General features: G+C 47.3%; 6 protein-coding genes across 6 annotated transcripts; 3 read left to right on the top strand and 3 right to left on the bottom strand.

Annotated features, from left to right (window-relative positions):
- Positions 1–5792: 5792 nt before the first annotated feature.
- On the bottom strand, positions 5793–6011 carry FOXG_19428 (uncharacterized protein; the record flags this gene model as incomplete). Its single annotated transcript, XM_018399642.1, has 1 exon — positions 5793–6011. The coding sequence occupies one exon, from the start codon at positions 6009–6011 to the stop codon at positions 5793–5795; it is 219 nt and encodes a 72-aa protein (XP_018242888.1).
- A 2081-nt stretch (positions 6012–8092) lies between these two features.
- On the top strand, positions 8093–9289 carry FOXG_06851 (uncharacterized protein; the record flags this gene model as incomplete). Its single annotated transcript, XM_018385492.1, has 1 exon — positions 8093–9289. One exon carries the CDS (start codon positions 8093–8095, stop codon positions 9287–9289), a length of 1197 nt encoding a protein of 398 aa, XP_018242887.1.
- Positions 9290–12937: 3648 nt separating this feature from the next.
- FOXG_19427 (uncharacterized protein) lies at positions 12938–14572 on the bottom strand. The gene is made up of 3 exons (XM_018399641.1): positions 14101–14572; positions 13737–14048; positions 12938–13678 (listed from the first exon to the last, which is right to left on the bottom strand). The coding sequence occupies exons 1-3, from the start codon at positions 14327–14329 to the stop codon at positions 13074–13076; spliced, it is 1146 nt and encodes a 381-aa protein (XP_018242886.1). The 5' UTR covers positions 14330–14572; the 3' UTR covers positions 12938–13073.
- Positions 14573–16495: 1923 nt separating this feature from the next.
- Positions 16496–17164, top strand: FOXG_19426 (uncharacterized protein; the record flags this gene model as incomplete). Its single annotated transcript, XM_018399640.1, has 1 exon — positions 16496–17164. The coding sequence occupies one exon, from the start codon at positions 16496–16498 to the stop codon at positions 17162–17164; it is 669 nt and encodes a 222-aa protein (XP_018242885.1).
- Positions 17165–19759: 2595 nt separating this feature from the next.
- On the bottom strand, positions 19760–20902 carry FOXG_19425 (uncharacterized protein; the record flags this gene model as incomplete). Its single annotated transcript, XM_018399639.1, has 1 exon — positions 19760–20902. The coding sequence occupies one exon, from the start codon at positions 20900–20902 to the stop codon at positions 19760–19762; it is 1143 nt and encodes a 380-aa protein (XP_018242884.1).
- A 1245-nt stretch (positions 20903–22147) lies between these two features.
- FOXG_06848 (uncharacterized protein) lies at positions 22148–23010 on the top strand (the record flags this gene model as incomplete). The annotated part of the gene is made up of 3 exons (XM_018385491.1): positions 22148–22216; positions 22329–22356; positions 22418–23010. 3 exons carry the CDS (start codon positions 22148–22150, stop codon positions 23008–23010), a joined length of 690 nt encoding a protein of 229 aa, XP_018242883.1.
- Between the last annotated feature and the right edge of the window lie 1969 nt (positions 23011–24979).

Raw genomic sequence — 24979 nt, 5'->3', positions numbered from 1 at the left:
TATAGTATGTAGATTGATTATGATCGGGATGCTCGGGTTAGTTCTGAGTAATATCCATCAACGTCGAGATTCCCTGCCATAATCCGAGCTACATGACTCTGAAGGTTGACTTCTCAACGTCAACCCGTAGTAGCCTTGTGCCTCGAATAGCACTTATCGACTACTACCATATCTCGGATATTAATTAGGTGCCAGTGTTGTCTGTTCGTTTACCGAAGGTGGCCGGTGCCGGTAATTAGGAAGTCATTGCTCACGTTGTTATTATTTGTCGTGTACTATGAAGTGGAAAGACGTATTAGCTTCATTACTTGATTATCTAACAGTGATTTCAGGTTGACAATTTGAAATGAGAACACAAATGTGGTCAACAGTAAGTAGGTGAAGAAGTTGACATACATAAGAACAAGAAGAAGTATGAAAGACATCTGTCCTACAAAAGTCATCAACAATCGTTTCCTCGAATTATTTCACAGTCCTAACATATCATAGCATGATGATATTTCCGAACGTTCGAAACCGATTACAAAAACCTCCTCATTCTTCGCCAGGCATTTCCCGAAAGACTTTTGCATCAGCATCACTAATAGCTTGTTCAAAAGAATTTCTATCGGCTTTGCAAACCATGCCAAGCTTCGGGAACTCGTCCGTCTCGAAATATCTCTGTACAACCTTATTTGTGCACTTAGATACGCTTTTCTGAAACCCATGCTATATGGTGTTAGGTTAAGAACAGGAAGAGCGGGAGTTTTAAACTTACACCGGCACCCTCGTGGACTAGAAGTCTGCTTCCATTGAAGCGCGAAGATACGTCCCAAGCACCACTCAGAGGCGTGACAGGATCCAATTTACCATTCACAAGAAGGATGGGGTTCTTAGTATTGATTTGGTCGAAGCCGCCATCGTACGTTTCGGCCGCGGTGAAAGGCCACTGCGCACAAGGCCAGAACTTGCCGCTGACAGAATCCGCGAATGAGCCCTGTGCCCAGGGTTGAAAGCCACTCCACTCAATCCACTAGCAGCTCAAGTGGAGTGGGTAGATCATAATCCACTGAATATCTCAGTATAGTGGATCCACTGGAAGCTATGGTGGATTGGGTGGATTGGGTGGATTGGGTGGATTGGGTGGATTGGCAAGTGCCTCTATTCTTGATGCCATGATGGTGACGCTATTCCCGAAGCCTTTGCCCACGTAGGTCCCTTATTCCAACTTCCGAGTGAGACCTTATCCCCAACGGGCTCCCATCTCGTCTTGAACGCCCACCACCTGAGTGAGCCACTTTGTTGCCCATCCTTCAAGCTGTTGATCTGAGCTAATTCGAGGTCGACTTTTTCTTCGTCTACCGAGATAAAGAAGGGATCTAATTCATGAATAATACCCGCCCTCAGCCATGAACGCAATACCTGGCACATCCCGATAATCTGGGCTTCAAGTTGGTAGCGCAGAGGGTTCACCATCCGACCTGCTGCTGAGAAAAGACGCTCACACTCAGCAGACATTGGTTGTATCGTGAGAAAATCAAGCGCCATTCGCGATAAGTTTGGATACTTGAATCGCTTCTCGTGCCAGTAAGCGAGAGGATCGTTGATGGAGCCATCACCACTTTCGCAGTGCGTAATCCAATGCAGGTATTCGTCTTCGCCTGGCGCGAGGCCATCATGACCTGCTTCTGGCGCTGTGTAGCGGTTTCGTTTAAGGTATTCCCGAAACGGATTGTCCGAAGTCTTCCGCTGCTTGGGAACTGGCTCAACGGCTGACGGCTCCTGTCCAGGCAACGTGGCCTCCCGATACTCAAAACGCCAGACATCGTGAACCATGTTTTTCGCCTCGTCAATCCACTCAGGGCGATCAGTCCAGTTGCGTTCAAACCATTTCCATCAGTATGCCGGATGGAGCGCTAGGCCAGTGTAGTAGATGGGCGTCTCGCTCAATATCTCATAGTACTCATTCAACTTCTGCCAGCCCAAATTGATGTTGATCCTGAAGTGTTCAGTATCAGGGAAGTCCTTCGCGATGTCCTTAAAACGTTCAAGTTGTTCGAGAAGAAATTCAAAGCCTTGAATAACGTCCCAAATATTGCCATATGACCCAGTCCACCCACGTTTCCGCTTGCGGATCTGGCCGTCGCCTTCTAGCATTTTAATCGTGGCTTCGTAGTAACTAAGTATTTGCGCAAATATTTCGACCACCTCCCAGTCCTTGTCGGATAGCTGGTTCTCTGGCTGGCAAATAAAGGGCAATGTGAGTGACTTCTTAGGACCGCCCCTCTTGGCCTTGTTCTGCTGTTCGAAGTCGATTCGATGGTGGGCAATGAGTCGTTCGATATAGTCGCGAAGTAGTAGAGCTCGTCGTATCATGTATAACTGTGACAGCCATCTCGTATCGTTGTCCAAAATAACATCCAATGGCTTCCTGGCGTTGAGTTTTGGGTCAGATGACTTGTTAAAGGCTTCTTGTTGAATGTTGCGAAGCATGCCAGTCAACAAGTCAGATCTGTGGATAGCTACCACAAGATTGTGCAGTTTGCCTGCTGGCCCCTTCTTGCGCCAAATCAAATGTTCTGCTTCGGTAAGAGGCCCTACGCCTGATATCCGCCGCTCAAAAGCGTCAGCATCATGCCCAAATAGAATGGCTTTGGCGGAGAGGTTCAAGGTATGCCCAAAACAGCGCCCTCGCCTGCGGGCCCCAACGAAGCCGAGCTCTCCACCAATAATCTCCATGGCGGTATCATTGTTTTTCGCGTTGTCAAGCGTGAAATAGCCAATCTTGTCTTGGATCTGATACGATTCAATTACATCGAGGATTTCTGCGGCGATATTAGGCCCAGTGTGCCTGGCGCTAACTTCAGGGAGCCCAAGCGTAATCTTGCAAGGCATGTTGTTTTCATCCCTAAAGAAGCAACATGTGCCATATAGGGCGTATCGGTTTCCAGACCGCCAGCCGTCGAAGGAGATGTGGATAAGGCCAGGCGCCTTGCCCAAGACCTCTATCACCTTCTGCTTGTGTTGTTCAAACGCGGCAACGATCTTTTCTCGAACAGTTGTGTGGGTAATATTGGCTTTACGTGCCGAAACTGACGGGTTCAAATAATCGAAAATAGCATGGAGTTCTGCCTCCTCGGCAATTGAAAAGGAGTGATTCTTGGCCACGATCCAATCGATCAGAAGCCTCCGGAAGTGTTCCTTGTCGAAGCGTTTGATGAAGTCATTCGCAATCGCTTGTTCTCGGGGGTCGTGTAGATCGAGCTTCATGGATTCAGCGAGAGTCCGCTGCCCCGGAGGCTTTCTGCCCTTAGAATTCGCCTTCTTTTCAGCAGTTCCTTGGGTCATTCCAGGCGGAGCGCGGATCCCGTGGTCGTTGAACAGATGATTGTACGCGTTATGAATGCCATCAGCTTCGAAATGACGTGGATGTGGATTATTCTTGCGAATGCACGCTCGGCATATCCATCTGCGGGCGTCTTCCTTTTGGATGTCATATCCAAATTGCCAGGCCCAACAACGCGTCTCCCTGGCTCGCTCAGAGAACGCCCAGCCTGGGAAATGCCTCCAGAGCGTACGTTCGTACTGTTCATCGCTTACGGAAGAGGTCCTCAGAGTCGAGACAGAGGTCGAGGTTGAACGGGTAGGATACGGCGTCGGGCAGGGTGTTGATTCGGCAGCGGACCCGAAGGCGCTGTCGGAAATGTCGAAGCAGGAATCAGGCGAGGTCATGATAAAATAATCTCTTTGTCATGTCGAAATCGCAAAACATGGTGCAGGTGATGGGTCAACAACAGGTCGTCAGGTCAGCGCGAATGACGCGTCCAACGCGACCAGTTGGCACAATATGCCCTTATCCTGCAGATGTTTCAGATACTTGCTCTTTGAGCTAATTTGATGTGGACGAGCACGTAGCGAGTGCCATATTGGGGTCGGGTATTAGATAAGTCCCTAACATCCTTCACATCACGAGCTTGACGCGATTAGTATTGCTTGCAATTTTTCGCGCAGTATTGAGATATTGAGGGATCTGGACGCGTTTTTTTAATCAGCTTGCCGGCAGTTATTTAATGGTATAATTGTTGCATTATAAGTCCAAAGTATGGACAGTCGAGCTTGATATTTGCTGGATATGTTGTTGAGGAAAATGTACACCTATTGATGGCCCTCATGATGATATGCACTCACGGAGCAAATCTTAAGTATATCCATCAAGACTTACGTCATCCCAATGAGAAAGCATAGGACATTCGAATAGTGTTTCCTATATTGTATGTATTCTAAAATTGCGCTGTTCAGAAGTTTCATGGTGTTTTTGACATAGGGTAGCAATATTGCAAAAGTTATGGGGCACATCAGCCTCTGTTAGAGGTATTTTGCCAAAATACATGGGCCCCCTTAACTACCCCCACTTCTAATCCACCCAAATCCACCCAATCCATCCACGACATCGCCGAGTGGATTCGGTGGATTAGCCAATCCACTGGGGTTTTGCTAGTGGAGTGGACAGTGGAATCCACGAGTGGATCCACTACGTGGATTGGGAGGAGTGGCTTTCAACCCTGGCAGCAGTCATCCTTCATCCGAGATTCGGCATCAGCTGGTTGGAGGCTACTTGGGCCACTGAGGAGCAATTGGCCTGGGTTCGCGATGCGAAGGCGGGCATAAAGGACTACTTCGCGCGGTGGTATCAATCGAACCAGCGGACGGACGACTTACAGTCGAAGTCTGCTTCATCATTAACGAACAGGGGTAAAGAGGATGATCACTACACGCAATGGATCAACAGCAGAACGAAAAAGGTATTTGCAACGAGCAGCAGTGTTAGCGAGATGGACAAATACCTCCGTCTTGAGCCACAAGATACGCAAGAGCCAATCCAATGGTGGAGGGACCACAAGCCTTCATTCCCGGTGCTAAGCAGCTTTGCCTTGGATGTCTTTGCCATTCCGGCTATGGCAACCGACTGCGAGAGGCAGTTCAGCCTAGCCAAGCTGACACTAACATCGCAAAGGCTCGCAATGGGCGCCGACACGCTGGAGCGAGTTCATTGTCTGAGGAACTGGGTCCGACACGGCGGGGTAAAGCTGGGCAGTTGAGTCGGTAATTGAGGCTTTGGATCCGGCGTAATACCTTCACATACTCAATATATAGGCCTCCCATACAATTGATTGAGACGAGCCAATCAAATCAAACAAATCAACTTTGGACCGAAGCCCCATCAAACAAATCAACTTTTACCTCAAAGTTGATTTGATTGATTTATGATGAGCGCTGGGTTGTAGAGGCTGTGCAAGGTCGAGATTTGGACGTTTGGCTTTCGTCTAGGCCATGTAACTGCTGGCTGGAAAACTCCGAAAAGTCGACTGAAATTGACGACTCTCTTCGTTGTGACCATTTTACAAGAGGGAGGCGTTGTTGAGGCATGGCGGTACGGTTAGTCAGTAGGCTTGATAGTGATGAAGAAAATGGGCAGAGGTGACGATGGCTAATGTCGACAGGCAACCACTGGTCAACCCAACTTGGTCCGTACCAATCGTACCTCCCCTGACGCGTGAAGGACACGCGTGGTCGCATGTTATGTTTGATTGGCAATAAAGACGCGTGTTGAGGCGAACGCTCGCCAATAACATGCCAAGCAAGCATCCTTGTCGCTGGTGTAGGGTAAGGCATGCCTGGCTACTGTCGAGGCAATTTCGCCCCAGAACCAACAACCCAATAAAGTAATATATTGACAATATGGACACCCTCATATTATATTGTCACAATATTAAAAACTTCATATCAAATATATATCGGAGGATCGGGCTTTATCACCCTCGGAGACTTAGCCTCTGTAATTGAGTCCCCAATAGCTCCTGAGTTTCACGGAAAACACTCTCCAGAGAGTGCTTGAAACCCCATGGCAGATCACCAGGCTCGCCTTTGTGCAAAATCTCCACCTCTCCCATGTACCACTTGCGATGACTTGGTACCCTAACTACGCAAGCAAAAACCTGACCGTCGTCGCCCTTGTATGTCACGACCTCCATCTGGTGCACGGGGTATAACACCCGCAGGTTCGCTGTAGGGTTAGAGCTCGGGGACCTAGCAGGGAAAAACAGACGTACCCTCTATCAAGGCCTGCAAGGCTGCTGCTTCACTGTAAATGCTTGTTGTCATAACGATGATGTGTTAATATTTAGCTTTGAGGCAGGGTTCAAATCCACGACACTCCACGACACATTTGTGAATATGGCGTGGATATGGATGCTGACTAATAATTTCGATGTGGAATGGGTGGAAATGGATCCATTATGGAAATGGATCCATTATGGAAATGGATCCATATTGTGGAATTCGTGGAATGGAAACCTACTTCGTCCAACAATGGTAATTAATGGGTCCCGCCCGCCCTCGGTGACGTCAATGTTTTTGTCATTGGTCCATTAAAATCCGCCGTTGCTTGACGCAAAGGCAACACACCCACCGACGTTCCTGTTTCTTGTTATGCTGGATATTCGTAGCCGAACCGATATACCTATAGACGCGCCTTGCCGTCTCTCTCCGTCAAGATCCAGCTTTTGTAGAGCTGAAAGAGCCGTTGATTGTCCTCTTCTGTTCGTTCTGGAACGGATGTGGTTGACTTGGTAGGATGGGGAGTGGCCATTTCGATTTGGGGTAGTAACGCGAGTAACAGTGAAGCCCCCAGAATGGACTCATTGTGTACGGAGGAAAATGGGGTGGCAAATCGATGTTGTGTTGTTGTGGGTGATAGAAAGTACTTAGGATATGCGGGATTTCACAAGGAAATCAAGGTATTTTCGAACCCCACCTAAAATATTCCACGATTTCCACATGTGGAACATGTGGAAGGGGCTTCGTGGCGTGGATATGGAAATGCTGAAGCCCACGTGGAATGGAATGGAATGGATATGGATCCACATTATGGATCCATATGTGGATTTCGTGGTATGGATTTGAACCCTGCTTTGAGGTGAAAGGCGAGGGATTGACCTCGTGTTGGCCGGTGAACAACTCGCCCCTTTATCCTGAGTTAGGAACATTGCGAGATTCAACGCCGTTCGGTTTGTCTAGCCCAGTCCGTTGTGGCTACCATTAACTCAAAACCCGATATCTGGGCTTGGCTGACAGCTGACTTGGATGCCTTCTCGCTTGGCTTGCCTCTATGATACTCGTCCGAGATTATGTTTCACTCATTCTTGAATCATATGATTGCTTTGGTGGAAATCACGCCACTGATCTGTAAGCGAGTCATCGTATCATATGATCGAGGATTAACTGCAATTCCCACGGATATTGTGCGGGGTTTATATGATCGTGGCATCAACATGACCTCATAGGAGGAGTCAGCACCACATCCGATGCCTCAGGTTTGTCATATTTTATCGTTGGATCACACACCAACCCCACACCCCGACTTCAGAAGAGCCAGCGCAGGAAAGCGACAAGAAAAATACCCGAGGATCTGACCTAACGGAAGCCCCACTCAGAGAGTGGGCGGCAAAATTCTGGGCCAGTGATAAAAATCTGGGACAGCCGATGGGTGAGAAATAGGTCGGAAAAACGGGAAACCTCTGGCCACAGCTTTCAATTTTATCGCAATCAATTCGAAATTGCTACAGTCAATCAATTGAAGTGCATTGAAGTTATCACCAAACGCAATTTATCGTGTGAGGCATATTTTTCGTGGTGTTGCGGCCGGAAGTGTGCGGATTGAACCGCGGGGCCGTCTGGCTGCGTTTCCCTGCCCCATGATGCCTTTACTTCTGATCCTGCCTCCGACCCAACGGGGAAAGGGATGATGATCTCTTATTGAGTGTGCCTTTGGGGGTGTAATGTATTCATGATTCTGTGATATGTGGAGGAATAATTGGTCTCGAAGGAGGGCAGCGGCGTTGGAAGCGGCGGCAGCTCGGGCTCCTCAATATCCTGAGATAGATCAACGAAATCAGGAACTTCTTCGTCGTTTTCTGAGTCATCAGAATCTCCAAAAGTGAGGCTATCACGAACTGGATCTCGCTGTAGCATCTCTGATCCTCTTCGCCAAGAACTTCCTAGGTCGTTTGATATTGCCTACGCAAAGTCTCGTTCCTTTCAGGAGCGGCCCGAGATGGGTCGATGGAGAGCAGGAGATGATAGTAGGGCTTGCCACTTACCATACACGCTGTCGACCGACGATCTCGCGCCGTTTTGGAGTTCCATCGTTCAGAAGGCCGATTCTTTTCTTGTCCAGACCAAGAGTGGAGAAGGTGTTGCATACTTCAAGAATCCACGGTTGCTCTTCCAGTCCCATGATCTCAAGAACATCTTTGCAACACCAAGCCTTCACGAAACCATGACGCTTGTCCACGACATTATCCTTAGCGGCATGGACCCTGAGCAGCTGGACCTGCACTCTTGCTGGCTCGATATCGGGACGCGTGACTATGTCCCTGGCCAAAATCGCGGCAGCGACAATAGGGTTGAGCCTTTTACGCTGCTATGGAAAAGTGATTGCCATCAACACCTACATCAGAGACTTTCTGCAATTGCCCCTGCAACGCCTCCTGCAGCAAGCCACTTCCGCTCGTTTCTCCTCCGAGATATCGGAACGTACCACTCTCGAATCAAGGCAACGGGAGCCATCACCCCAGGCTGCCCCAGGAGTCGTGAGCCTGCCGTTATCCGTGCCAAGGCATATAACTGCAATAAAGAACTCTTCTCGGTCATGTACAGCAACTATCGTCTCTTCGGGTCTGGATACCTTCCTTTACTAGCGTTCGATGACGAGATGATTGACGATCTCTCTTCTTCCAGTCAGAGTCGCGAACGGGGCACCAGAACGCAGCTGTCCCGTGCCGCAATTCTGAAGGCCTGGAATGCGAATAAGCGACACCTGAGGTCTGTATCAGATCCAAAGATGCTGTCAAATTATGGAGTTCGAAAAAAGGTCACCTTGCGCTTCGACATCATATTGATAATGCGGTCCAATGGCTATTTCCAGGCTACTCGTGAAAGCCACACCGGGCCACTCAACCGGACAGCTCCTCTTGTAGGGGAACTCAGTCTTCATCATTTACCATTCTGGACGATCCCCACCAAGGAAATAAACGCAATTCTATTTACGCAGGCCGCTCGCTTTGCTCTTCCTCTGGACCACATATTTTTCCGAGCCGCCACCGGCTTCGCTGAGCAACCAGCACCGTCCAACGTAGCAGAGCGTTACGTCCAAAGTATCCTCGGCTTTTACACGGCTCAGATGCTTTGTCAACTCTTGGTTCACAGCTTTATTGGCGAGAAAATGCTGTATTACGACCAGTGGATCTAGCTTTCGTGCTGGACGGTTCTCAACAGACCCTCTCACCGTCGGGAGGAGCTACTTGAACGGCAGGGTCTGGGACTAGAAGATACTATAATGACTTCTGGGATGTTATGGATCCCTTTTGCCAAGATGGACTGGCAGCGTGGCCATCTCGCACTCGATGTACTCGTTGGCTTGTATATTCCGCGAACCCCTTTGCATCCTCGACTCGCCTCGCAGGTTAATGTTCAAACCCTGACTGTGTCTAAAATCACGGTTGATATGTTTTTTCAGCAATGGCTGAAGGAGGCTCGGGTAGCATTCGAAAGTAACCCAGAGCCAGGAGGTAGAGGAACTTGTGGAACGGGCATTCTCTCTCGCAATTGAAGAAATTGCAAGAGCGTATCATCAACATACTCTGTTGAAGTTGCAATCATACTGGGGACGAGATCATTTACGAATTGGTCAAGACAAAGTGCCCCCTATCCCTTTGGCGTAAGGCAACACCTAGGTCACGAGCAGGGATTCCAACCAATCATAGAGTCACAAGCACAAGGTACATTGCGCCCCACCTAATTTAAGTGATGCCAGAAGTCCCAACATTTTCCAGAGGTACAAAGAAATACCTGGCATTGCTTACAGCCATACCGGGATTTCCGTATTTCCCCTCTGTTGCCGCTGGTTGCGAATAAAGGTTTTTGCTTCGACTGTATCTCCCCAAGCCGCATCCCTTTGCAAGCCTTGCAAGCAACAGGATTTTTATTACGGAACCATTCATGTTGCGATGTAGGCGTAAACTCATCCCCAGTCCGAAATCTCTGTCTCGACTGACTACTAGGCTCATACTTTGCAACAAGGCCATTAAAAAGAAGCTGCCGCCACTCCGCTTGAGACTTCTCTGGCTTCCACCGTGGGTTTCCTCGTTGCTGCAGAATGAAGCTGTTGATCAGGGCTATTTCTAGCAGGAAGTCCCAAGCTAGGGCCCTCAAGCCGCCGTGCTGCGGGTTGGTCTGTTGTTGGTCGTTTCCTTATACGGTCAACCCGTTCATTGCCTGTAAATACGGCGGATAAAAACAACACAAGGGCATTGTGTTTCCAAGCGATCTGGTTGACCTATCCAAAGTCGAATCAGTAAGGCTCATCTGTAAAGATTTGTCTCCTCGACTAATTAGGTTATCGGCTGTTGGGATTGCTTTAAGGCAGTTAAAAGGAATACTACCAACAGCAGTACTATCACCAGCTTTGAGCTTGACGAGCAGCCTGTAAAGACCACAGTTCCGGCGGGCAGTGCCTGTGCCTCCGTGCCCAAGCTGACGTAGCCGACGGAATAGGTTGGAAGAAGAGAATAGGTTGTCGAGAAACACGTGGTATCTGGCTTCCGGCAGCAGATTCACTAGGTCGACAAACACAGCTTGGGTCGGGTTTAGGTAAACAGTACTCTGTGGCTCTCGAAGCCGCCGTTGCTGCCGTTGGCGACGTAGTTGTGAAGGCAGCCACCGGTAGGTGTGTCTGATACCTGCAGGCCTGAACTTCCGGCCCGGCCTGGGCCAGAGCCACCGCAAGAAATAACCGCGTTGAGCTACAGCCCAGGCAGAAGCAGTCTGTGTGGAAATTATAGAATACCTGGTGGCCAGGGCAGTCAAGAGCCTATACAAAGTTCAAGGCTTCTTCAACGGCCCCCTCTACGAGCACCAAGACCAGATGCATTGCCTGATACTACCAAGCAGGTGAAACTTGGCACTTAACCAATGAACGACATTAGCGTGTTTTCCCATCTATTTTTTTCGGATCTCGCCATTATCTTGAGTCCCTTGATATCTTTGCCCAATGGCTTACCTACAGTATAGTACTTGATTTCCCTAAAGCAAAGGTAGGCGGCCTAGGCGGCAACGTAGGTGTAGTGCGGATGAATGACTGGACAAGAGCCTCTAATTCACGTACTTTTCAACAGCCCAGTAGCCAAACGTCCCGGCCATCAGTGGCGGCAAAAGGAACATCATTTCAGCAGGAAGGTAAAATAGATGACAATTGGTCGGTACAGTGGCAGAACGATTCAGGTGAAAACCAGATTCCCGAGACACCCCAGCGTGGTGTCCAGGGTAAATTGCAAGAACTGTCTCGACTCCCGCCAGTCCAGCCGGCAGATGCTAACGACAGTGTCAAGACAAGGAGCACCCTTTCCTTACTGTCACAGACAGGGTTCAAATCCACGACACTCCACGACACATTTGTGAATATGGCGTGGATATGGATGCTGACTAATAATTTCGATGTGGAATGGGTGGAAATGGATCCATTATGGAAATGGATCCATATTGTGGAATTCGTGGAATGGAAACCTACTTCGTCCAACAATGGTAATTAATGGGTCCCGCCCGCCCTCGGTGACGTCAATGTTTTTGTCATTGGTCCATTAAAATCCGCCGTTGCTTGACGCAAAGGCAACACACCCACCGACGTTCCTGTTTCTTGTTATGCTGGATATTCGTAGCCGAACCGATATACCTATAGACGCGCCTTGCCGTCTCTCTCCGTCAAGATCCAGCTTTTGTAGAGCTGAAAGAGCCGTTGATTGTCCTCTTCTGTTCGTTCTGGAACGGATGTGGTTGACTTGGTAGGATGGGGAGTGGCCATTTCGATTTGGGGTAGTAACGCGAGTAACAGTGAAGCCCCCAGAATGGACTCATTGTGTACGGAGGAAAATGGGGTGGCAAATCGATGTTGTGTTGTTGTGGGTGATAGAAAGTACTTAGGATATGCGGGATTTCACAAGGAAATCAAGGTATTTTCGAACCCCACCTAAAATATTCCACGATTTCCACATGTGGAACATGTGGAAGGGGCTTCGTGGCGTGGATATGGAAATGCTGAAGCCCACGTGGAATGGAATGGAATGGATATGGATCCACATTATGGATCCATATGTGGATTTCGTGGTATGGATTTGAACCCTGGTCACAGACGAGCAAGGCTGCCTTGCCAACTCTACAGCGACACGCCCTGCGAATGCTGCTGCGAGCCCAGTGCCTCATATCAACCCCGTCGGCATAAGGAAGGGTGCCCAGAATTCTAATCTTTCGCAGGCCGTGCCTACGGGACAGCTAGCAGTAGCTCTGCCATTTACGCCTGGTTCTATGGCGGCTAACCCACCTGTTGACTTGGTTTACACCGCGACATTAAACATGGAAAATTGTAATATGACTGTAAATCCCTTTCTCTCTTTAGGGACTGGTGAGGTGATTGCTAATATGGATGTAGGACTTGGCGAGTTTCCCTACGTTTGCGGATGATTTTGGTGGATTTGACTTGGATGCTTGCCTAGAAAGTAGTGCTGAAGATGTAGGAGGCTTTTACTTCAACTATTTTCCGTCTAACATAAATGCCGATAACATTGACCAAAGTTGATTCAATATGGATGCGGGGGGACTCATGTTTCTTGACCATCAGGTTAATAATACTCAGGATGCCGTCTTGGAAGCTGGTACTGACACTATCCTGATCCACATGAGACGGGAAGCTGAAGGCACAGGAGAACCCGCCAACGCTGCGCTCAGCAAGCTAATACTTCGTCTTTTCGTCATGCTTGTCCCCCTTTTCTAGCTGTTGAGGCTGCGATTTGTTGTGTTCATCGCCATCGCCTTTCATAGCTTCATGCATAGATGGGCCTTCGACAAAACCTGCAGGAGGGTTCCTTGAGGTATAGGTTCGCTCGGACTTTTCACGGATGACCAGTGTCTGCGGCCCACCAAACCCGATGTGCACCTCCTTCTTGTTCATACCAGGAAGCCCGCTGATGGATAAACCACTATACTTAAATGATGTCTCCGCCAAACCGATTGTTTCCCCTTCCGGTACTAGGACCAGGGAATCTGGGGTTTCCACCAGGGCCAGTGGGATCCCATCGCGCTCCAGGCGGTACTTGAGGATCGAAGCCGGATGATCCATCGTCTCCTTGACCTCCAAACAATGGGTCATCAAAGGTGGGATGCATACCCGAGCCACCACCGGGTTGAGGTAACCCACCAGTGAAAGAACCACGAAGAGGATCATGGGGGCCAAGACCGGGCGGATTCAAATCATCGTGGCCAATATTGTAAGGCGATCTACCAGGCATTTGAAGGCCGCTTCGTGAAGGCCGGTGCATTTCGTACTCATCCTCAAAGCCTGGAGGAGGGAAGTCGCCTACTGGATGAGGTTGAGGACGGGCCATCTCAGGGTGTGGAATCGCTGGAGGCGGGGGCCTATAGGAGTTTACTATAGGACCACCATGGCAAGGTCGGTTAGGGCCCTGCGCTACCTGGGCCCTGCTCTCAGAGTGGGTGTTGGCTTCTGCTTTAGCGGGCTCGACATAACCTTTGCTTTGAAGCTTGGGAATTAATTTCTGGATGATGTGGAGTTTAAGGTCATGAAGTATATCTGTGAAGGGTGATCAGTATAAGGTAATAGAGGAAAGCATTAAGAAGGGGGAACATGCCAGCGATAGCTTGCTCCGAGGTAAATAAGCCCCGAAGCTTTTCAGCAAGGTCACTTCGATCTTCCTCATTGTCCTTTATTGTAATGCGAATGGGGAGTTTATCAGATTTCACGAGTTCGCCAATAGATCGATCAAAACGACAAATGTTGTCATCTCCAACCGCTAGTCCCTGGATCTCGACCTTTTTACCCATGGGATTGACACGGATGCTGAGAGCCATGGCCGACTGCTTGTACGAGTATAAAAAGCTATAAGAGTCTAAGCCCGAATTCCACTGTGGCGGTAGGCGAGGAGCCAGCGATTCGCATTCAGCTGTTTCTTTGGTATCAGCTAAGACATGGTGGGGATGGAAGGGAATACTTACGTAGTTTCTTGTCTTCGTCAAAGCCTTGAAGTTTGAATCCAAGGGCGGCCAAGTAGGAATGAATAAGGAGAGCGATGGCTTCGTAGGACGATGCGAGATCTGATGAGTCATCGCTGTGAAGATGTGTAGGGAGAGCGTCTGCCATGCCACTGAGGATGGCGGTGACACTAAGGTGTTCTGACATTACGGATTGTGATGTCTTTAATGTCGAGTTCTTGATAGCGTTCATTAGTGGGGTCTTTTGTTGCTAAATACCTAGTAGGTAAGGTACGTAGTGGAAGAGATGCAAGTCAGAAGTCATTCGAGGTAAGGTTTGAAACTGCGTCATGAAGTAGTTGCCTCTCAGCCCAATACATGGATCCTTTGGGCATCACGGGGTAGTGATACTGAGGCAGTGGCGGGGCGTTTTGTAAGTTAAAATGGGATGCCTAGATCGAGCCCTGGCCATTTTATACCCAGAGAAGCGTACTTCTTGAAATTACATGTAGGTACTATGAAATCAGCCTAGCAAATTGAGTTTAGTAGTGGAAAGTTTCATTTAAAGGTACCAGGTACGACCAGCACGTCTATGCACACAATGCTACAATGTGCAGCAAAAAATAAGCGTCCAGCAAGCCAACACCGCAGAAGACATACATTTACACATACACACCTTGCACAAAACAGATAAGGTACCGATTGGGACATAAATATTATATCTTATTTATAATAATTTCCATGTTAGGCACTTCGGTGGTTTGCTGCATCATCCTCATAACGATGCTTACGCGATACCACTCTGTTACCCATGAAATGTTTCAAGATGGGCTTGTTGGGAAGTAGCCCGCCTGCAATTGTAGACACTTCTTAGGAAATTATGACCCATAATAATATGGCAATTGATACGCGGGCATGACGAATTGATACGCGGGCATGATCCTTAGGGGGCATGACTTTTATGGCCTCTGATTCGTCCAAAAGAAATTGTTAGTGTCAGCAGAATTCTGCCAGAACCTCCTTAGTACCTCGAGCCTTGCTCTCCTTTAACAGCTGGTGCGACGCGACCAAGCTCTCTCCATTCCTATCCACCATGTCTCCCAACCCTCAATGATTAGGATCTTCATTTTGTCCCGATCCGAGTCTCCTTCCGGCTCATAGAGAAATCTAAGACGTGGAACCCGCAGTCCTAGTCCTAGCGATCAATCACGCCGCCAAAAACGACAGTTGCAGGAGCTGACAAGCTGGCTGAAGCCCACTGTTACCACCGAATAGACCTCCCTCAGCGAGCAGTGTTGGGAACAAGTATCGGCCCATACTACGCAACCCAGCGTTCGGAGACGGAGGAGTTAATGGGAGCTGCATGGCAGCGACGAGGAGATTCTTCCTTCCATAGTAGTGAGAGTAAACAAGTAGATAGCTGCCCTTGAGAGCGTAAGGGAATTGGATTTTTCCTCTATTGAGAATAAGGCTTTGTTGCCTGACACCTGAATACAAGCCTGTCTAAGCACTCCCCCAACCTGATTGCTGCTGTAGCGATGACGAGATCTGGGCTTGTTAAGCGAGCTGGCTTCACCGCCTTTGCACAGAGGTATTTATGGGTCTAGAAGAATTTGGCCCAATCAGGTATTACAAAAAGTCATGCCCCCCTAAGGATCATGCCCGCGTATCAATTCGTCATGCCCCCCTATCAATTGCCAATAATATATGGAACTATTTCATAGCTCGTTATTCTGACAGCCAATTGCCAAGGGTGTATATAGTATTAGAGGAGGCGGGGCCTTTATGCCTGGTGGGAGAGGACGCTCCATGACTCTACAGAGAGGACTTGCTTGTCAATATGTTTTAAGGCTCAACGGGATTCTACATGATCTGATATAATGATCTGAAGTGGCAGGTGCCTTCAAATGCAGCGCTAGGAATACCCAGGTAGGGAACAGTAGGGTTATGTAAGTGATCTGACTTCTAGACAGCGTTTTTGGCATTGTAATAATGACGTGCTTCCTTATCGACTTTACTATCTATAATCTGATGGTCAGAGACGGTGTCTCCTGACCGCGGTCTTACCCCGCAATTGCCATCACGCCACTACAGACCTTAGGCCCAGTGAGTCGTGGTGACGGGGCTGTCTAAATGGCATTATGTGATAATTTTCTGTGGGCCAGTCACATAATCCAGTCAAGCAAGACCAACAGCAACAGCTAGGTGAGAGGATAGCTGTCTGATCCACCACCATTTCGTCATACCTATTCTTGAATGGTTCCCACTAAGCGTCGAAGCCATGCAATTTTGCCAGCTTAGTATACCTAACTCTGGATATATTGTCCCGTTTTATACAAATCCACATGCCCATCTTGAACACCAAGCAGTACCAAACCGCCTCACTCACACATATGCTTATTTAATATCCATATAAAACATGCCTTTAGGTCTGGAAAGTTGTCCAGAACCTGTTGTCGAATGCATTGTTCAGCTGCTAGACTTGGACGATATTCGCAATCTTCGCCTTACCTGCAAACCACTTGCCTTGAAATCCTCTGAGTATCGTTTCAGGGCCTTCTTTCGTTCAAAACATATCCATGTCACGGTTGATGCTCTACGGACATTCGCTGAGGGCACTCAGGCTGGGGGTCTTCGATCTCTAATCCAGCACCTGTACCTCGTAGGTATCGTTGAGTGCAAAATCGGGGAACCACGGAGACAAAGTGATTGGCAAAAAGAAGAAATGAGGAGGACCCACGAAGTCAATCTACTTAGTCAAGCATTCAATGGGCTTGCAAAACATAGCAAGAACGGAGGTCTTCAGTCGCTTACGCTACGAGTAGCCATTGTCCGTAACGGCGGAGAAACAACCTTACCTCTTGATTCAGGGCCTTTAGTCCCCTTGCAGAAGAGTGTGTGGCTATGCACAATGCACACGTTTGATACGGTTGTATCTGCATTAGCCGCGAGCAGCTTGCGCATTGACGGCCTCGACATCTTTAGTGAACCGAATATACGGCGTCCTAGCCTGGCCAGCGATCAAATCAATGCAATTGACTGGAATGACTCTGGTTTTGCCAAGGCTTTGGCAACCCTCAGGTCATAAGCCTCTCCACTCGGGTTTTCGCGTTTCGTAGAGCTCTACAAGAGAACAAACAGGACGTGGGGCGATCCTCCAAGAACGATGCGGCTGAGGTACAAGCAGAAGCAGAAGATGAAAACGACTTTGTCGGCCTTTCAAGACTCCTTTGGCTATGCAACCAACTTGAAAACTTGGAAATAGATTATCTTCGGATCCCAATGGGTTATTCGGCCTTAGTCGGTCATTTCTACTACGAAACCATTCTACAGCGCATAGTCGAACTTGATAGGCTGCCCATCCTAAAGCGTTGCAAGTTTTCTGGGGTTTCTGCCAAAGAGACGGATCTGCTTGGATTTATTCAGCGGACACGAGTCCGTGAGCTATCACTCGAGAAGATGATACTATGTACAGGAACATTTCGGTCAACCTTCGATTACTGTACCAGCGGGGCGGCAAGTATGACGAAGCTACACTTTGATACTTTATATGAGACTTCATATGAGGGGCCTCATCGCGAGAAAATGATTTTCTTTGCCGGTGGTGGCAAGTCTCGAATTGGTTTCCCTTCCGCATCCGCTACTGAAAGGCTGGACCGAGAAGGAGAGAGTGTTAGGATTACTATCACTTATTATACCTCACCCCGAACGCCGATCGACAATCCTTGGATCCCAGAATGGAGGAGGTTCAGGCGCACTGAAGATGGGCGCATGGTTATATAGGATTGACTTTTCTTCGGTTCTTCTTTTTCGTGATCGAAGTCTCTGATTGCATGTACGTTACACCGCACAACTCATTGAAGCTGACATAGTTAGTTCTAACCCGTGTCAAATAAATAGCCCGTCAGTCATGGTGAATAATCTTTAATACTCTTCCTTCCAGCCTAAGCAAAGATTGCAACTTTTAAATGTACTATTCTCACCTGACATGCTCGTATACATAAAGAATACAAGATCAAAAACCCCGTTGCCAAGGAATCTATTGCGTAAATTCGGAAACCCCGCCGGTGATGTACTTGGAACTCATGCATGTAACCCTTCCTCTAATCTTCACATTTACCGTAAGACGTTGTCTTGTTCTAAGGTGCTAAGTAAGACTCCGAATCTCAGTTCCATTACAATGACGATTAAAGATCATGCCGCCACCAAGATGGTGAGTATACTGTCTAAAGCTTAGTCGCGTCCATGACTAACCTCATCCAGAGTAGTCTTTCAGTGGGGAAGGTATGAAAGCCAGCAAGTCATAACATGGGGACTTGAAGATACTTGTCAGGCAAGTCCTTACCTATTGTGTTTTCAGGTAGGTTCCTGCCTAGCGCTGTTAACAGATTGGGGTAAAACCTACGCATTAGCCAAGCGATAGTTTATACTGTAGTTCTAATCTGGACCCCAGTCTTATATCCGAACGATTAACAAAGGCACAATATATGAATCGTAAAATATACTGATGGTTTTTCTATAATATCGGCAGCGTATTATTTTGAGTGTCCACGCCATTCATGGCCCGAATGTGTGGGTTTATTTGATCCAGCATATTTTGATCTTTTCATATAGGGTAACATACGCCATTGGTATATATATGGTGCGGAAAGCAACTAGGGGATGTGTAATTACTGCCTAGAACAAATGTGTATACAAACAAAATCTATTTTCATGTTCAATTTCCCACAGAAATCTAATAAGGGAATCCATTCTAGGATTTACTCAGCCCAACATGACTTGCCGGTCATACCCGCGAGGTGTAGGGGCCTAATCACCCCTTTAACAGACCATCTAGATTATCCCGCGTAAAGGCAAGGATAGGCCAGGATCGTCATCTCCTAACTCAGTCTCGAAGCTAACTTCTTCTGGCAGCTCGATACGTTGAGTAATCTGACACGTCAGGCAGGCCCACCCATAGAGCAGTTCGATATGCCAGAGTCCAATTGCAATTTTGCTTCCATTTCACTTTAATTATAGCTTAACTTATTTCCACGGATTACGCTACTATATGTGATAAAAAACAGCTGTCAAGATCATTATCACTATATGCGTCTTCTTCATATATTTTACTTGAACTAATTGATTCCCTTCATGTTTTTTGCATCTTGCGGGCGTCGCCATCAACTTCGTCGGTAAGCAAGCAAGTAAGCAAGCATAGACCCTCAACTGGTCCTTACCAGTGGACACTTCCTTGGCCATAGCAAACAACCCGAGCATGACGACTCGCCTCGAGTGCGTAATTATACATAAGTTACAAATCGCCTACGGCGACCCAGATTACCACAAACAATGCAAACAATAAAGGCCCAAAGCACTCAAATCCTCAATTGAAATGACCGTATCGTCCTCCCAGGTTTTATCGATAGCTATATATACATTACCTTTTCCTCTTTTCTCAGCAGAAACTCGCGATAGCCGATTACAAACCTCAAAATAACATTCGTCAGAGGGTATGAGACTAGTCTAGCCCAAACTATCAGCGGCTTCGCGAGTAGGTGTCTGTTACTCTCCACCCTACGGGCCACTTGATTAGGCAATTAATGGATTGACCTGGGACTATTTGCGCCGCAGGCTTCAACATCTTACTATTCGCCAACGTGGTGAACTAGGATGGTAGAAACTGGTAGAGGCATATTTCCAACTACACCTTCAGTTGTGCCGTCTGCTTTCTTCTTCCTATCTTTATAAAATCCAGTTGAAAATTCGCGTAAGAATTGTTATCCCAAAACTCTTGGCCACCCACTACATAGCGAATGCAAAGAAACATGGGCTTATACCCAAGATCAATATATTCCGTCAAGTCGATTTTGAAGATGAACATATCGTAGTCTTGATTTCTCCCGCACTGATCGGCATTATATATCGCCTCAGTTTCTGATACAGTCTTCCAATAGTCTAAAGTGTAGCGACAGGCAACTGATTTGTGAAAATCTAGATTTGCTACGACAACACTTCCCACGATGGCCGTTTCATGAGCCAAAACCTTTATCTCATCGAGTCTGACAGGCATCGATTGGCGAGCCACAGCATCTTGCGGGAAGTTGGGAGTGTTGATAACCCAGTAGTAGGAAGATGCTCGCCTGCAGGGCCATTCATGGTGCGAGGATGATGAGACTTTGTCTCGACGCCAGTCATCAACAAGTGCCGAAACGGAATTGACTGCTGATGGTCGATCGGTGCCGTAGAAGTGGCAAATTTGTTCCAGATCTGGTGCGAAATGCACCGTTTTAGTACATGCGGGGTTTCTGGATCTCGGTCGTCTGGGCTGACGGAGACCTGATACCAAAGACTTGCCATGAGTGTCTAGATCTGTTTGATCCTTCTTCACTTTATCTTTGAGGAGCAGTCGCTCTGAACTTTGTGGCGACTTATCGTCAGGTTTGTCAGGAGGAATACAAGACTCCAACGGCTCGGAACATCGGCTACGGACCGAGTCTCTCCACCTTTGAACCTCCCCTGCTAGTTTTTGATTGTTGAAAGCGATGGTAGAGAGATTGGAGCCGACATGAGACTGGCAAGAATCCTGTTCCTTGCTACCGTTACTCGCATTCTGCGACGAGGATGATAGCCGTTTGGAGAGCCTTTTGGCGACTATTTCATCATCTTGCAGTGTTTTTGGCGTTGTTTCTTGAGATGCAGCGATATCTTGTTTAGGCATAAGACTTTCACGCCAGGTCCAGTTTTGTGTTAGAATGGTTAATGCATTCTGAGTAATCTGGCGTCTGGGAACTGTCACATATGGCTCTGTCGACGGACCCTGAGCGATGAGTGTTTCGATAAACATAGTGGTGATGAATATGAGAGGGAAATGCTATTTTGAGGGGCGTATAATTCAAATTGTATAAGTAGGATCCTTCGTCTGTGCAAACAGTCACTAGTGCATATCGATTTCTCAGCGCTGTACGCCACTCATAGAAGGCAGCAGCAGCAGCGGTGGTCTGTCGACGAGGGGCAATTTGTCGGTGTCGTGACACCGAACGCGGAGGGGAGGGTTATAGCGCGTGATGTCTCAGAGAGGAACGGGTTGAGGTGATAGGAGAATCATAATAGAAAACTGTTGGTAATTTCTAGGTTAGTGTTTGTTTTTGGTTTACCAGCGGAGGTTATAGGATCTAGACAGTACAACAAGACGACATTGAGAATAGGTTAAATCAATCCTTTAGAGTTCAATTTAGCATGGTCATAGTCAAGTTTGATGGCTGAGAAATCAAAAGATCTTACCAATAAGAGTCAGATGACGGCTACAAGAGCATTGGCAAAGCTTGACGCACATCCGGCCTGTTCCATGTTGCCTGTCATCTCTTCATCAATCACATGATTATTACGTGGGTGGTTTTGAAAAGGAGGTTTTAGTGGCCGAATTCTCACGACACTTTCCAATAACCACGGCATCCTTTGCGATAAGGCGCATACAGTACGAATTGCAGCAATCCAGCTCGCAATATCATGCTAAGATGCATCGCCTGCTCAGCTATTTTAGCCAAAGTTGTCAACACGTTCCATCAAAATTAATAGGCTAGCGGCAAATAATAGTATCTCGCCAAATTCAAGATATATTGATGATGACACTCCACCTGACGCATCAAAATCCAACTAAAGGTATGGACCGGTCTAGACCGCCATCCAGACCAGGCTTCGTTGGCCAAGCCAGGGACCGGTCCGGAGTCGGCCGCCCAACCCGGTTCCTCCGTGGGGTTATCTTTACTCTGATAACTAATCAATAGGTGGATGAAACTCTAGAGACGTGGAGGTGCCCGGCTGTTAAGACATACGATCGATCTGGACTTGCTCACATCAGTCGATAGGACATACGATTCGCCACTATGTTGATATGTAGTCCGTTATTGGCCCTGAAATTCCCGTTGAGAGTAAGCCATAAGATAGAATGGTTATATTCATTTGTATAAGGTAAGTTGCTCCTGGATGATATCGTAAAGTGTTGCAATACAACATTGTAAATCATCTGATATTCCTTTTGAAAGATTCATTAAAATTTCCAACCGACTTAAACCACTGGCCTAACGCCCAAATGGCTGTCATGGAGGTTGATGGCACCCTTGACACCCTTGCCAGAGGGTATGACGAATCGCAGTTTCAAGTAAGTTTCTCACAGACCGCTATTTACGATCGGCCTTAGAGAGTAATATCTAGGCATTACACATTCGCCTAATCTAACTTTAAATGGCCAGTGCACTGATAATTGTCTACAGATGCCTCCTGATTGCTCATTGGAGCAGGGTGAGTTGATTCCACACTAACAGATAGAGCCATTACTTAACTTACAAGGTCATAACAACAGCCACTATCAAGAATCATATATCGAATATGAATGAGTATTTGGCTTCTGAGCATTTTACCAACACATTCGGGTCATCTGGACTTTCTGATTTGCTGGAAGCCGATCTCTCTATGGCCTGCCAACCGAGACTTGAGACGAGCCTTGATTATATTTGTCCTGATACCAACACAGGAACGCCGAGGGGGGCGACATGTGGGCCCTTGAGTCCTCATGAGGAGAGCAACCCATCGAATCAACAGGCCCCCAGCAAGAATATTTCACTTCCTGCTCCCAACGGTGAACTTGAACTTCGACCAGCATCACACAAATCAAAAAACCGCAAGCGTCGTAGCGCAACTCCAAGCAATCAGTTGCGCGCCCGAGAATGCCATAACCTTGTTGAGAAACACTACCGTGCCCGTCTTAAGACACAGTTTGAAAGGCTTCTCGCAGTTCTGCCAGCGGCACAGGGGCGTAGCCTTGCTGGCAGGGACACGGCAGCCAGCCTTGGCCAGGTTCTTAGCAGAGGGCAAGTATTGGATATGGCAAGGAATCGGATCCTCGAGTTAGAAGGAAAGATTGAGTTTATACTGAATATGAAACAGGATGGCTAGCATGTATCATAATGCATACAAGGAGAATGACTTACAGTAAGGGGACGGCATGAAAACCTTGTCATTGTAATGGTACTATTTGAGAAGAAAGTTGTTTTTATTCGGGGCCATCAGATAATCTTGAGGGCAATTGCTATGCGACTTTAACTGTTTATAACGATGCGAAATATCCACCCTTAAAAAAAAAGAAAAATGCTGTTTAAAGCATGGCTATAGAAATGGAAGAGGCTGGGCGTGAGAATGTAAGGAACAAACATAGTTCATTTGATTTAATGGCGTGAGTTATTCTTACTTTACTAAACTGCTTCGATTTTATATTTTATAGCGGATTACTTTCATAGTTTGCTTGCATTGCCTTGGTTTCTCGCAGCGTAGCTCCTGATCTGAGAATTGTTCAACGGCGGTAACATGTCATTATCAATGGTCTTCGCAGCTTACCTACGGTCTACAGCTGTTACAGGAGAAAAACGGAGAGAGGTGGGGTTAGATAAGAGGGTTGTCTAAATGGAAGAGTCAATGTAGATATGTAGCCTTGAGAGTAAAGATTCACCAAGGCTATAATAAAGTTGGCTGTGTGAGTTTGGGCGAGTTAAAGCTAACAAAGTGGTTTGAGAATTTATCTCTGTTCACCGAAACGGTTGTGGTGGCTCTCTAACCCCATTCTACAACGATTGCTGATGCCGTGATAAAACGGGAAGTCGCCGAGAGGTCGACGCAATATCATTGGGCCTCAAAACATGAACGTGTTGCATAAGAGTTAATAGCACAGCCAGATCATGTAGAGTTCTATTCAAAGTATCTATGAGGTTACAACCACCAAAACTGCCTCCTTCATTGGGTCTAGAATAAAGCGAAGAACTTTTGACAACTCTATGGGAGAATACTTTTGGAAAGGCAAACTGGTTACGTTTTAGATGTATTAACTGCACTGTGTTACATCTGGGCTGAGTGAGTTCTTTAGCAACCGAAGTAGCGTGGATTGTCGCAGGGATAATATTGCACTGTTCTAAAGAATTAACAAGGGCTAGAACATACCCTCTATACATATGGTGTAAGGGTCAGGAACGCATCTACTCCATTTGGTAGGGATATAAGCCGAACGGGTGATTGGGCAGAGTGTATGATCTCATAACAATAGGATGCTTCTGTGAGATAGATTGCGATCACATATCTCCTGAGACGTCATAAACCTCCAGCCCGGACGACCTCTCAGGAGATATAAAAAATAGAAATGTTATGCCTTGCACATTCTGGTATGACATAATACCTTCAAACAAGCTCTACCGCTCGATTCTCGCCTATTTATGCCTCAAGCAATAACCATCCCCATTGCGCAACTGTGAGGCTTTCATCGAAAAGGGCTTTTAGGCCTGTATTGAATCACCAACCACGCTAAGGGGTCCGGCTTCTCGATCATAGGAAAATCCAATCAACATTTACTAGCCAAGATGCTAATTTCTCACCCTTTTTTATTCCCAGTAGATCCGATGATATTGCACTTCCCTGGCTCATGGAGAGTACGATCCCCTCACTGATTATTCCTCTTGCTGATTATTCGCGAGGTGAGATGGCTTAGGATTAAGCGCCTGGTCGTTCCATGTTTATTTGTTTATTCTTCTCGTATCTATTCTTGCCTCTCTACAGTAGTTGACGCTGTATGTCAACCAATGGAGGCCAGTTTAGCAAACCACTTCGTAAAAAGAAACCCCAGGACGACTCACAACATGGACGTCTGAATTGAACATTACACTTGAATGGTTCTTCGTCAACCACAGCGTCGAGTTGCACTGCAATTATCACATCTGAGAGATCTTCAAAGAAGAAGGATATAGCATCAGCCACGTCCGGCTCTACGTCTATTTGATCATCGCTGTAGCCCGGAAAAGCATGCTTCATCCAAGTCTGTCTATTTCGACCCTGAATAGGATCAAGTCTGTTACTTCTCAAGGGTTGACAAGCCACTCATGGT

Source organism: Fusarium oxysporum, chromosome 3, assembly GCF_000149955.1.
Source record: "Fusarium oxysporum f. sp. lycopersici 4287 chromosome 3, whole genome shotgun sequence".
Classification (NCBI taxonomy): Eukaryota; Fungi; Ascomycota; class Sordariomycetes; order Hypocreales; family Nectriaceae; genus Fusarium; species Fusarium oxysporum.
The sequence above is the reverse complement of the archived record's forward strand: the minus strand, read 5'-3'. Positions and strand labels throughout refer to the sequence as shown.